The sequence below is a fragment of the Dermacentor andersoni genome, chromosome 7 (assembly GCF_023375885.2).
Source record: "Dermacentor andersoni chromosome 7, qqDerAnde1_hic_scaffold, whole genome shotgun sequence".
Classification (NCBI taxonomy): Eukaryota; Metazoa; Arthropoda; class Arachnida; order Ixodida; family Ixodidae; genus Dermacentor; species Dermacentor andersoni.
Window position 1 is genome coordinate 137,808,099 of NC_092820.1, and position 14,354 is coordinate 137,822,452.

The 14,354-nt window shown below is 47.9% G+C and overlaps 1 protein-coding gene across 1 annotated transcript in view; it reads right to left on the reverse strand.

The window, feature by feature from the left end:
* The window catches only part of LOC126534503 (sperm-specific sodium:proton exchanger-like), a 50,619-nt gene that overhangs the window by 35,387 nt on the left and 878 nt on the right, over positions 1-14,354 (reverse strand). The window contains exons 3-6 of the mRNA XM_055072171.1: positions 10,210-10,455; positions 3,313-3,453; positions 2,554-2,664; positions 1,547-1,811 (exon numbers count right to left, since the gene is read on the reverse strand). Of these exons, the coding sequence (XP_054928146.1) occupies positions 1,547-1,811; positions 2,554-2,664; positions 3,313-3,453; positions 10,210-10,455 (763 nt within the window). The remainder of the gene's footprint in view (positions 1-1,546; positions 1,812-2,553; positions 2,665-3,312; positions 3,454-10,209; positions 10,456-14,354) is intronic.

Below are 14,354 nucleotides of genomic sequence, written 5' to 3' on the forward strand. Positions count from 1 at the left end.
GAAAGGGCACCGCAGCGCACCACGAGGAACTGGCTAATCCTGATGTCTTCCACGGTAGCACGCCCCAAAACTGCTGCTCAGTTAATGTCACAAAATGTCGGGACACTCGACTCCAACTTCCGATGAAGGCCTGCTCGTCTATAGCCACATACTGCTGCGCACATTGTTACCGTATGTATATTCCAACCCTTTAGGGAATTGCTGATGCTCACAGTTGAAAGCTATCAGAAGGTGCACACGAATAGAGTTCCTAGAGTACTTCCGGCACCGTATTTGCTATTTGTTACTGCCTACCTACCGCTACGAGTACTGCCCGCCCTGTAAGGTCTCTTATCGCTCAAATACTGAAATTAGCCAGATGCATCACACATAGCGCGATTCGAGTACTGCCCGCCCTGTAAAGTCCCTTATCGCTCAAATACTGAAATTAGGCACATGCATCGCACATAGCGCGATGCACGATTCGGTGCTGCGAAGCCCTGAATCACGGTACTCTGTGGACTACTGCCAGGACCTGCACATGAAAACGTTTGCCTCGCGCTATGTTAAAATGCTCCACTTTATGTAACAACAGTCAAACTTGAAGAAAGGGAACCGAGGGGCCCGATTTTTACTAATCCTATCACAAGAAGCCAACAAACGAAGACACCAATGACAACATAGGGGAGATTATTTGTACTCTACGCAAAGAGGTGGGATCGTTCCTCAATTGCCGCCAGTTGTGTTTTTATCAATTTTCACTAACATTAATTTATCATTTCTTTAATTGAAATAGTAAGTAGTTAGTTCGTATTAATAATAAGTAGTTAGTTCGTGTATTATCGTTCCAGACATGTACTACATCACATGGCTGAGGAGATGGGGTAGAAAAGCAGCTGTATCGTGGCTTGAGTAATTTCCCGTATGTTGTCCTTGGTGCCTTTGTTGGCTTCTTATGACAGGATTAATAAAAATCGGGACACTCGGTTCTCTTTCTTCTCGTTCATTACATAACGAGGGTCTTGAATCCGGCAACATTGATCTCTTCAGGTTGCATGTGTGGGTTTATTGACAGATTGCCTTCACCCAAAAAGATCACGTACTCGTGACGCCTGCGGCAGAAAGGATGTTCCACATCTGCCGCCAAGGTTTGTGAGTGGTGGCGCGGGTTAACACTCCCAGGGTTAGTACCAGTAGTAAAACGTAAAAATTACCCCAGAATGCGGATGGGAAAACGGCGCCTCAGTAGCTCAATTGGTAAGAGCATCGCACGCGCAATGCGAAGACGTGGGATCATTCCCCACCGGCGGCTAGTTGGGCTTCCATCCATTTTAATTTTGAATTTATAATTTCTTTAATTCAATTAATAAGTGCGAGTAATTTGCCCTACGTTGTACTTGGTGTCCTTGTTTGTTGGCTTCCTGTGAAAGAGTCAAACTTGTGTTACAGCGAGAACCAGTCGAGTAAGGCATCCATGTGGCGCTGACTTCTAATGTTTCGACGATGGCAGGAATAGAACGCGTTGAACGTTTATCGCAATGACCAAAAAAATTGCATACACACACACCTGAGGAACGGCTCGTCATCGGTCATGGCGGCCGAGGTGGCGCACGACTTCATGGTGAGGCCCATAGCGATGACGCCCAGCATTCCCCCGCGAAACATGAACAGGTCAGCCAGGTAGTAGGTGATGTACACGGAGGCCAGCGATAGGCTGCACATGAGCGTCGCCTCGTAGTGCAGGTGGTCGAGTACGTATGCCATGGCATGGCCGACTGCCTTGCCCAGCACCAGGCTGCCCAGCACGAACCACGCGAACCACGTGGCCACGCCTGTGACACGCGGCAAGCGACGATGTTTCGGCAAAGGAGAGCACTTCAGTCACGGCGGTAAACATGGGCAAGAAGTTAGTTATTCACGGCGAACTTATTTTAGTGATGACAATCGTAGGTATACGAGCGAGGAAAAGTGCACCAGGGATATCATCGAGGGCATGGCGATTATACAGTTTGTTTATATAGTTATACAGATTATACAGTTACAAGTAGTGAGTGTGTCAGTAATTCCCTCGCTCCATCAAACAAAGAATTGGTTACCTGGCAAAATTTGCGCACTTAAAACGAGCATACCATGTTACGTATATCGCCGTGCAAGAATAAATGAGTTGAAATTAGCGCTTCTTGTGTCTTGTTCCATTTTATTGTGATATGGACACCGCAGGTGCATTCCTGCCGTCACCGTCGCCGTGATGTTCGCCATAAAGTCCTATGGTGGTAACATCGTGGCCGCGTGCTGTTGTATGTGCGAGTGCAAGCGTGCGAAGGTGAGCTGACGATGGCGGCTCAATATCGCGCTCGCGCAAGGGAGGAAAGCGGGGAGGAAGCGCGCCGTCTTCCGTCGCGCGCAAGACACTGGTGGTAGGGAGGGGGAGTGCGTTTTACTCCTGCGGCTGTAGCGCATCTTGAAAGCGATCTGCTATGAGTACAAAGTGTGGGTGTACCGGGGGCTCATAGCTTCGTGAGACGGCCTTCCGCAGCCAAAAAGGCTACGACACCTCCCCGCGGTATGACTCACGCGTCGCGCTGACGCTGTCCCAGGCGTTGTCGACCACCTCCCAGAAGAAGAAGAGGGAAGTGGACACGAGCGCCTCGCCGGCCAACACCGTCTCCATGATGCGGGCCTTGACTGTTGTCCAGCGTGGCCGCATCGCAACGCAAAGAGCGCAAAACAAGTTCATGAGTAGGGCACGAAAAAAGGTGATGAAAGTAGAGCGCACTGGCGCACGTTACAGAAAAAAAATATGTAACCGATTACGATTACAATTGCTTAGTTCAAAACGTAATTGGTTACGGTCACCAATTACTGCACGTGAAAGTAACTGAGCAATTACGAAAATGTAATTGATTACATATACGTTACCTTCCTCGCAACTGTTATTAACATTGTACAAGTACAAATAATAGAACCAGCCTGCCTGGCTCTTTCAGTGCGTACTCTGCAACTCTTCGCGTGTTGTTTATGTTCACTAATAATGTGCTGTTCAACATTTTCATGGTAACAATCGTCACTTACAGCGCATACATAGACGAGGGACAGAAAGGACGACGAAGACAAGCGCTGACTTCCAACTGATTTTTATTTTGAGAAACAAACGTATATGAACTGAGACACCAAGACGAAAGCGCCACCTATAAAGCGTCAACGCGACATGAGTATGCATTTAAGATTCATGACCTAAGATGAATGAGAGCGCCTGTGCGACCTCAGAAAAACCAAAAACCAAAGAACTGGTTTTTGAAACTGTCCTGTCGTGCGACCCGCCATTGTACTCACACGGCGATGGCGTGATGACGTCGGTGATGACCATGGGCTCCTGGTACGACATGAGCAGGCTCGAGAAGAACAGCTCCCGCATCGGCAGGTCTATTGTACGCACCGCGTACAGCGCTAGCCCGTTCAGCAGTGCCGACAGCACTGCGAACGTGGTTGAGGGGGGGGGGGGGGGGACACGTTATGCGAAAAAAGCGCGGACACAATACAATGTTAAAATCTAAATGAAGCGCAAGACTGTTTTAGTTAGCGGGGTAGCAGTGGTAGCGGTCGACAAGCACAAGGTCTTGTCGTCCGTGGCTGTCAGTTCGTGTCACAAGAACGAAGCCCATGTGCGAAGCTCGTCGAGGATATGAAGCCGATGAGATGCGTAAGCACAGAGAACTGCGGCACTTCAGGCTTCTAGGCCCGTTATGTCACAATGGCACATAACCATTCTAAGCTATTGACCAAGGGTGGACAGTTACTCAGTGACCCACGTCGTCTATTCCGGCACTCATCCATGCAATGAGCAAACACCCAGAGGCACATACCAAGTAGGGGGGGAACGAAGTCAAACGCCAGGCATCGGAGAAGAGGCTGGCAATTAAAGCTTCGCTTTAAAACCCTACACACAAGGACCATGTCGCAGGGCGTGCCATTCGGAAAGTACCCTGCCAGAAAGATTTGTCGGGAAGCGCTCGTAGTAATGGTTACAGCGCGAAGCACACAAGGACGACAAAAAGAGCAAATATTCCGAGCACTGAATAAATGTACACCTTGGCGCTATAACGTAAAGCTATTCCAAATTTTTCTATTCCAATTATGCAATGAGCCCTACGCGATTGGTCAAAGACTTTTTTGGACCACTTCCACTTCACCTGTCTATCACGCGACGTCACGAAATCAGCGATAGCTCCCCATGTGATATGACGTGTACACACTGACTGTGCATGATTTCACCGAAGAAAAGAAAAATACTTATTTCTCATTCGACGCTTTTCGCCATTAGCTCTCGTCTATTGGTCAAACGTTTTCGGACTGCACCCACTTCACCCGCCTGTCACGCGACTTCACAAAACCGCGAAAACTCATCGTGTCAAAGTGACGTGTGGGCGTAAAAGATGCATTAATATGCCGAACAAAACTGAATTTTCTTCTGAATAGCCGCAGACTGCCCCGTTCCGAAAGGAATAACAGATGGTTGCCGCTCATCATTCAGGCAATGGCTACTTGCATCTGCCGGAGAGCATGGGTTTATTTGCGTATAATAAAACTTTATGCGTGACCGTGCAACGTTTTCGAGCACTTTCGGCACGTTTACGACCTCGTTCTGCCAACTCTTCTTTGCTGAGGATCGGTAATAGCGTCATTCTTAAGCTTCCGTTGCACGCCGCCGCGATTTTCGACCAGCCACCGCAAGCTAAGTAAGCGAAAGCGGACCAATCGCAGACGCCGGCACTACCCTCTTCATCGGGTTATTGATTTTCAGCGCACTGGCTCGGCCCCGTCGAATCCCTCTGCACTTAAACGTGATCCTCGCCTCTTGTCAGCCAATTAGATAAGACAAGCCGCATCAGTGTAGGCGATGTTATTCGTTTTTCAAGCAAGCAAAAGTGACCTCCTTTGAACGAGGAGAGCGTTTGATTGGTCTATTCAGATAACCCTGCGGGCCACCGCCCGATGCTTGCGTCGGCGGTTACGCAAATTTGACGTCAGGAGATTGGAATAAAAACATATTGGAATAGTTTTACGTTATAGGGCCCCTGACTTCGATCTCAAACGAGGAACCGGAAGTTATAGACATCTCCTTGCACAACCGCGGCCTCGTAAACTTGCCATCAGCATTTTTTTTTCGACGTCCTTCTCCTGCAGTGAGCGACTTCACGAGAGTGGTCGCTTTTCGACCGAGGTGGGCGTTTGTGACCGTCGCTTTGTTAGCAACTTGGTCGCGCGACCTCTTGTCAGTCGCTGATGTGAAGGCCAACTATAGCCGGGGAAATTATTTTTTTTCCACGTGCTTTATTCGTAGTGCATGAAATATACTTAAATTTGCGCGTGCTGGAGCGTCTGCGCGCGCCAAATTTCGGTACCACTGATATCGGGGCGCACGAACGAATAATGAAGCCCCATTTTTGGTATTTCGCGCTATGAACTAAAGCGCAAAAAAAGAACAATTACGCGGGACATGGCGCGACGCAAATGATTTAATAGCATATTTCAAGGCGCAAAGCAGTTTTCCCAACGGAACTCATGCCTTGAATTCGTAGACGAATAGCTTGGTTATTTCTTATTCTTTAATTACCAGATAACTAGAGCATAAAGATTATACTGGCGGCGGAAGAGAAGTGACGAACAAACACCGTAGATCACACGATTGTATGCTGTACCAGTTTTTCCAACAGCTTCGCTTAAGTTCGCTGGGACAGAAAAAGGAAAATCTCCAGGAAGGGAAAGTAGTCAGATGTGCTGCTTGCTTGGACGTGGAGTGATCGGGTGAACAATGCGAGGTGAACCCTGACAGTGCTGACAAAGCTAGAAAACGTAAAACTCAAATTTCCAATACAAAACATGTCTTACCCAGAATGGGCTTGCTTATACCTAATTTTATTGTTAAACGTGAAAGCGATGTTATCAGTCGAGTATTGTATGATGCATAATTTAAGCTTACTGATAACAAGTTTGTTATAGGCCTCTGCATACGTACGTCACGACGAGTCGGTCACGTGATCTTCCGGTACACGCGGGAGTGTTTGGCGGGTGAAACGAACGGGCTGACTATTTCATTCTACATTGTGCCGATGATGTTCTTTATTTCTTTAATTGCGTTTCATGCTCGTCCACCAAGCCGGTTTTGTCTTGCCGGCAAGTTGTTCAGCGGCTGTGTGCGTAAATAACACGAGAAAAGGAAGTGAGGTTGGCTTTTTTTCGTTTCCCAAAAACAAACGCGGTGACAAGCAGAACACAAAGAGTTAGTTCACTTGCGCTTTTCTCGAAAACTCGGACTAAGCGGTTACTTTTTTGACAGTGTACTGCTTCTTTCATACGCTGGATGACGTTGGAGGCAACCGCCATGACAAATGCGGCCATGTTCGCGTTGTCGTGTTGAAAACAGCACATGACAGGTGGGCGGCTCCATGGGCCCTATAACGTAAAACTATTCCATTATGTTTTTATTCCAATCTCCTGACGTCAAATTTACGTAACCGCCGACGCAAGCTTCGGGCGGTGACCCGCAGCGTTGCCTGAACAGCCCAACCGAACGTTCTCCTCGTTTATAGGAGGGCACTTTTGTTTGCTTTCAAAACGAATCAAATTGGCTAAAATTGCCTACAACGCAAGCATCGGGCGGTCACCGGCAGGGTGTTACGGTTGGCGTCTGGTACAACGTAGAGAAAGGGATTTCACCAGACCTTCTCTCACCATGCCTCGTCGAAATGAGGTGTGACTGCTCCTGCTACGGTTGGCGTCCCGCACCACGTGCAGAAAGGAATTTCTCTCACCCGACCTTTTTCGCCGAAATGAAGCGTGACTTCCTAATTCGCCATGACCATTTCGAGTGTCTGCCGGTCTGGCGGAAGCCCCGCAGTGTTTACAGGCTTCTTTTGTGTGTGTGTGTGTGTTTGTGTGTGACTTTAGAGGGGCCCTTTCCTTGAACGGCCAAAGTCTACAGGAGAACTTCCACGAACCAGCTACGCGCAAGAGAGACGGACAAGCGTCTGCAATTCCAGGAGGCGGGACGGCCTCCTCCTTGCAGCAGACTTTCTGTGCCGGTCACGTGACGTCGACGGAAGCAAGATCCCTCCCACGATTGTAGAGAGCCTATTTAAGGGGCTCCGAAATGTACTTTTGATGACTTCATGCTCTTCTCATTTTCTTTCACCAACTTTTGAATAAACCGTGCAAGTTTCGCACTAGAAATTGTCTCGCCCTTCCTTGGTCGCCATGGTCTACCGGATGCCTGCAGCCCACCGACAACAGCACGCTACCCAATAGTAACGTCGGTCGAGCTTCGATAGGCAGGCGCCGCTACAACTCGGCAGCAGTACGATACGCTACCCTGGAGTAGGCAACAAGGGTTGTCCGAACGGACCGATCAAACGCTCTCCTCGTTCATAGGAGGTCACTTTTGTTTGCTTGAAAAACGAATAGCATTGCTTAGACTGAGCGGCTTGTCTTATATAATTGGCTGACAAGAGGCGAGGAGCTCGCTAAAGTGGAGAGAGTTTCGATGGGGCCGAGCCAGCGCACTGGAATTAGATAACCAGAAGAAGAAGGTGGTGCCGGCGTCTGCGATTGGTCCACTTTCCCTTACCTAGTTTTCCGTGACTTGTCCAAATTTGCGGCGGCTTGCAACAAAAGGTTAAAAATGCCCCTAAAACGGATCCTCAGCAAACAAGAGTTGGCAGAGCGATGTCGTATACGCGCCGAAAGGGCTCTATAACGTTATACGGCCAAGCAAAAAGTTTAGTTATACGCAAATAAACCCATGCTATCCGGCATGTGCGAGTAGCCAGTGCCTGACCGATCGGCGGCAGCCATCTTTTATTCCTTTCGGAACGGGACAGCCTGCGGCTACTCAGAGAAATTCAGTTTTGTTCGGCATATTAATACATCTTTAGTATGTACACGTCCATTTCACGCAATGAGGTTTTGCGGTTTTGTGACGTTGAGTGACAGACAGGTGAGGTGGGTTCACCCTGAAACATATTGACCAAAAGCAGAGGCTTAATCGCGAAGAGGCGTCGAATCAGAAATAATTCTGTTTCTTTCGTTCAGTTGAATCATGCATAATCAGTGTGTACACGTCATGTCGGATTGGGACCTGTCGCGGTTTTCGTGACGTCGCATGACAGACAGGCAAAGTGGGAGTGGTTCAAAAAAGTTTTCGACCAATCGCGGAGGGCTGATTGCAGAAGTGGAACAGAAAAGTTTGGAATAGCTTTACGTTATAGCGCCCCATATTTGACGCATTGTATTAGATCGTGAACTACGTGGGCAGTGGTTTGCCACTGCAGCGAACAAGCATTTCAATCTCCTGCCGCATGGATTGACGACCCTGTCACACTAGCACTTTCGATGGCGGCCGAGCCAAGTTGGGGTTACAGTGGTGCTATACAAGGGCATTTACGATCGTGATTTTGCTCGATCCGGATCTGTTGGATCGTGGTCGAGGTTCTTGATCGCAATCGCAGATGCCAATCGTCTGCACCCTCAGTGCTCAGTGAGCTCAGCCAGATGCCCGTAGATGTTCTTGAAGAACCTTTGAAGCCACAAATGCGAATATGATAAAGATCCATGTAGTTCGCGTCATTTCCACGGTGGCTGAACGATGGCAGCGTCAGATTTTCCTCAAGTAATTATTGTAAGAAACTCTACGCGAATATGGCCTACGCGTAGAAAAGAACAGTAATCAAATAGACAGGCAACAAACAGGGAAGGATAGCACGCACATTCGTTGCTGCCAAGTCACAATGGCTGTAATTCGGCTGTGCATTGCAGCACGGGCCGACGTGCGCAAATTCTCACCGCGTAAGTGTATCGATTACAAGTAGTAGGAGAGAAGGAGTTGACACGTGGCAAGCAAGTCGGAAAAAAAAGTTCCGTTTTTTTTTTTTTAAATTCCGATAGCATTCGCGGTACTGCCGGGACAGTTTTCTTTCCGGCTATGTAACTATGAAACCAAAAGCAGGTGGGCCGATCAGAGACAGTGCCCTCTGAAAAATTGCGAGCTGATCCCGAAAATTGTGCAGTCCAAAATGCGGGCCGTTCGCGTGGGCATACGTGACACTTGTTACGTGTCACTCTTCAGTGAACTTCTTTGACGTAAACAGGGGTCGCGGTGTAATGTGCCACTGGGTATGCGCGGACTGCACAACTGCACCGCCAGGAGGCGCAGCGTGCCCAGAATATGAGGTAAGAGGCGATTGGCGGATTGGTGGAAGTAGGGCAACGACAAAAAACGGAGACGTAAAAAAGCACAGTTCGCAACAGGGGATCAGAAAATTTGGTTGTGGGAGTTCATAGTGTGCTTTTTTCTTTTTTTATTGTTTAACCTATAGGCAGGGCATTATGCAGTGTAATAGCAAGAGCTTGGTGGCGCAACCCACCGCCCCGTTCCAAAGGGGACGCTCATAACATCCATCCATCCATCCATCCATCCATCCATCCATCCATCCATCCATCCATCCATCCATCCATCCATCCATCCATCCATCCATCCATCCATCCATCCATCCATCCATCCATCCATCCATCCATCCATCCATGACCTCTCGCGCTCCATGCCTCTTGCGCAACGCGTTTCGGCTATTCGCATATTTCAATTGTCGTCGTAGACGGGTTGTGCCCCGAATGTTGTTTGTTGCTTTTATTCTTCGACCGTAGCAGGCTCTTTCTTGTCCCCGTTTGCTTATTATCTACACCAGAAAGATTTTCTTATATACCGATACAAGGCAGGTATTTGCCAGTCGCACCGTATTTCGAACAGCCGATTTCACCGGGGTGCCGGAAATGTTCTTGAGGTACGAATGGAAAAGTTTCCGCTTGTAAACCTCCTATGTCCATACTTAAACATGCATAAGATGAAGAAATTATTTCGTTTCCCAGGAGGTATGCCTTAGGAAACAAGTATTCATGCCGATTTTTCTTTTAAATGTGTCAGAGAAAATGAAGCGATCCGTTTTTACAAGCTTCGAATTCACAGGTATGTTGCCAAATGGAATTACAATTTTCATCCTAGCTTACATGCGAGGGCCCGTAGTGCGCTAACGCGCGGACAGTACTGACAGCAGTCGTTGCCGCCCGTTTAAGCGAGTGTTTGAAAAAGACGATACTTTCGATGGGCACTGCTAACTGCCGCCCGCTAGAGGAGGCGCGGTAGACCCCCCCGCGGACGTCGGGGGGCCCAGCGTCACTCACGCAGCCCGGCGGTGCCCAGCGTGAGACAGGTGACGGCGCAGCTGCACAGCACGTGGTAGGGCATCTGTATGGTCACGGTGTACGTGACGGCGGGCACGTACATGCTGGCGTACACCGGGATGCTGCTCGCCTCGGCGCCCTGGCCCGCGGCGTCCGGGCCCACGAGCAGGCCCAGCAGCAGGCCGCACGCCATGCTCACGGTGATCTTGGGCAGGCGCCACAGCAGGCTCACCATGCGGCTCACGCCTGCGGGGCGGGCGACGCCGCGTTAATACACACGTACAGAGGGGACGCTTATAAACGGGAAATAGACGCCGCGTTAATATACACATATAGAGGGGACGCTTATAAACGGCAAATGAAATAAAACGTGTCGTTGCGCTGTGTGAGTAAGTCAACGCCGCTGCGCGCACTCTGTAGGAAGATTTCGCACGACACGGCACGCCCCGTATTCAACGGGCTCAAATTAACACACGTTGTTTATTAATTAAGGAAAAAGCAGACATCCACCCGTTCGGAGCAATTGCTACAAAGGAAACCTATACGGGTTCTTTCGAGGAATCCGTATGGGTTTTCTTTGTAGCAATTGCTAAGAATGGGCGGATGTCTGATTTTCCCTTAATTACTACTCTCCACCTTGCGGGTTTCCGCAGAACTCTTACGTCAAACACGTTGTGTATGTGTGCCCTCATATCATCGCATAAAATCATTAGAGATGTGAGGCATGTGTCATAGAAAATGAGTTTATGGCGCACTAAAAAAAATATAAGAAAGCCACTCTTAACGCGGGAAGAAGCTTGGTGAGTCAGAAAAGGCGCAAGTATGAATAGCAGTCGGCGACGCCGCCTTGCAGTTCCTGCACGTGGTTTCTGTGACGTCATAGATTTTAGCATCGTCTCCTCCGGCCTTGTCAGTTTTTATCGGTAAAGGCGTACTACATTGTATTCTAAAGGAGCCAATGAGGAATGAGCAAGTTTGGAGAACTTGGACTGAGTCACAACGACCCAAATAAAAGCAACAACGACATTGAAATCCGTGAAATCCCATAAACGTATCGGCACCCATGTTTCAGCGCGAAATCAAGAAAGAAAAAGACAAATAGGAACTCTCTCTCCCAATAATCAACCTCTCACCGCGAAAGTAGTCGAAATGAAATTTCGAAGGAATACATCAGTCGAAAGGTCTTAAGCTTTTCTCTTTGGTGCCCCTATTTAGGCGGTAGCAATGAAAGTCCGCGTACTTGGCTTGGTGAGCAATAGCGCAACGCACGAATGCGGTCAGGAAACAATGCGGAACGCGTGCTAACCCCGAGCTCTCCGGCGAAGCAAATGCGAAAATACGGGAGAGACATTTAAAGATACATTAGTAAGACCTTGCTGAGGGCTAGTTGGTTCATATTTAGAACTGAGCTTGAACGGCGCGAATAAAACATGGACACGAAGAAACAAATACCACAGACACCGCTTGTCTGTGGTATTTGTTTCCTCGTCTCCTTGTTTTATTCGCGCTGCTCAACCTCAGTTTTAAAAATACAAGACGGGCGCTGAGTAGCAAGAGCTCTGTGACGTGTGCCACTCGAGAGAAAAATAAATTGAGCGATAATATGAAATACCCCAAAATTAACTAAATTAAGTTAGGCTAATTCCCGGGGTTTCGCGAGCCACGATCTGATTGTCAGGCACGGTACACTGTGGCGGACTGTGGAATAATTTCGCCCGTCTGGTTTTTTTTTTTAACGTGCACCCAATGTACGGTACAAAGACGTATATTTTTTTTTTGCATTTCGCCCTCATCGATATACCGACGGGATCGAACCTGCGACCTCATGCTTAACAGCGCAACAACGTAGCCACATAACCACCACGGCGGGTGCTTGGTGAATAACCCATCTACGATGCAAAATAAACGCCTCTCTTGACAGTATGGGAGAAGGGCTTAGAGAGGAAGCCCAGCCTGCGCCACCAAGGTATCGCAGGTCGCCTCTCTTGACATACGTTAAAGCGGGGCAAAAAATGTAAGTAGGATAAATAAAATATGAATATACATATAAAGAAATGCCTCTCTTGTCAGTAAGACGGTGCTTAATAAACCAGGAAAGTCGTAGTAACGGAAACGCCGGTGGCGATCCCACCTTGAAGTTGCCGAACCAGTTCACCGAGACGATCACAAATTTTTACGACGTCTGCTCCGATATTGATTATTTGTAAAGGAAAAAAAAAAAAGACTGAATAAATGCTATTGGAATGAATCCAAAAAATTTTTTGCAAGTTTCGAGAACGTTAGTATTTACTCCACGACAATGTCCCAAATACGAGAAAACTTCATGTACATCCGGTAAGAAGTTTGCCGGCAAGACATGGCCACAATTAGTACATGACCGGGGTTGTTGGAGAAGTATGGGAGAGGCCTTTGTCCTGCAGTGGGCGTAACCAGGCTGATGATGATGATGATGATGATGACATCCGTGACGTCACAATAACGTACTGGCACTGGACTTTCGTGGCAAAATTATAGAAAAATGAAGTATCAACTTTATTTTCTCTTTCAGTAATCTGTCTCTTACCCCGAAAAAAAAAGAAGGTAATTGACGTTCGAAAAAGTATATTCAGCGTAAACTGATTTTAGTGTTTCCTTTAGTATCCCTTCAATAGTTTGTTGTCGACGCTCTGTCAATATGTTCTTATTGTTTGGTTAGGTTAGGCTATTGTTAGGTAATTGTTATAGTTAGGCAGCATTGCGTCGTGGTGCTGTTATTTGACCATGGTAGGTCACGAGATAGTTGACATTTGAACTACCTTGAGGTGCGTTCCTGACTAGCAGACTGAAAAACGAAACTTTGACGGTATCTTATACCGCGGTACTTCGACTGTCCAGGAGTTAACCTGCATAATCTATAGAAAAACGACAGTATACCACATGAGGTCAATTTATCAGCGACTTATATGTCCACAGATAGTTTGTACTTTCTCAAGTCACGGGCAGCCTAGGAACTGCCAACCTTCAGGAGGTTGGAAAAGCACCGCGCAAATTTCTTTCTGATGCAATTCCGCTGTGTTCATCAAGATACCAGAAAGTGAAGGTTTTGAACTCCTAACGTATCTTTGCGCTAAAACTGGCAACAGTGTCTGGGGCTGTCAGCGTATGTGGTTTGCAGTCATATATAGACACGAAGAGCATTCGATGGCTGTACAGCCAGTGACAAGCATTGGAATACGTGCTCAAATAATTCGAGAATACGTATACAGCTCAGTGGCATAACTGGAGAACTCGTGAAAATACTAACGGGGGACACGCGAAAATTACTGCGCCACGTGCAAGCGTCATCGGTATAACCTCGCACATCTGCAGAATTACTCAAAACGCACTCTCAGCGCATATTTTTATATGCTTGAGCGAGTCTCCGCAATTAGTTGTCGAAAAACAGGCCCGCAGCAAACAGGCGCTTTGACTAAGCCAGCTTAGCGACAATGAGCTGAAGGTATTTTCGGAACGCGTGCGCGTTCTATTGAAATAAGGCAAGTCAGTTCTACAGAAGGTCGTTAGGCGGAGGAAGTTTCACGAAAGGGGAGTTTTCGGCATCGGGCCTGAACTGCAGCAGTTATAACTTTATAGGAAACCCGTTTCCGCGCTTTGGGGCGGAAACGATAATCAGCATGGATCTGACATGCTTTCCCTTTTGTTTAACGTTGTGTGCCGGGTACACCAGGGTCACTAACGGCATGCGCGTTATCAGCGTGACATAGCATTCTCTAGAGGAAAGTAGTGAGCGCAGAGTTTTCAAGAGAGGAAGCACAAGCAAGGCAAATGACTATTGCTGTTGGACAAAGCTTCACCCGAAAGGGTGTAAATCTGTATTTACAGAACAAGGAATACGTTGAATCAACTCCAATTGCGTAAAATTAACCCGACATTTCCAGCCATTCCGGCGTCATCTCTCATAGCCGAACAGTGTAGTCGCCAATAGGGGATACGCGAAGTACTCGGAAGTAGGCTTTCTTGCACTATTAGGTTGTCCTACACAAGATGGCCCCGGGGCCCTCCCGTCTACCACAGCAGTACTGAGCCGAGAGTATACGATTTACGAACGGCGAGTGGGTAATAGGAAAGAGACGGTGACGAGAAATGCATCACCAGCTGGTCCACAT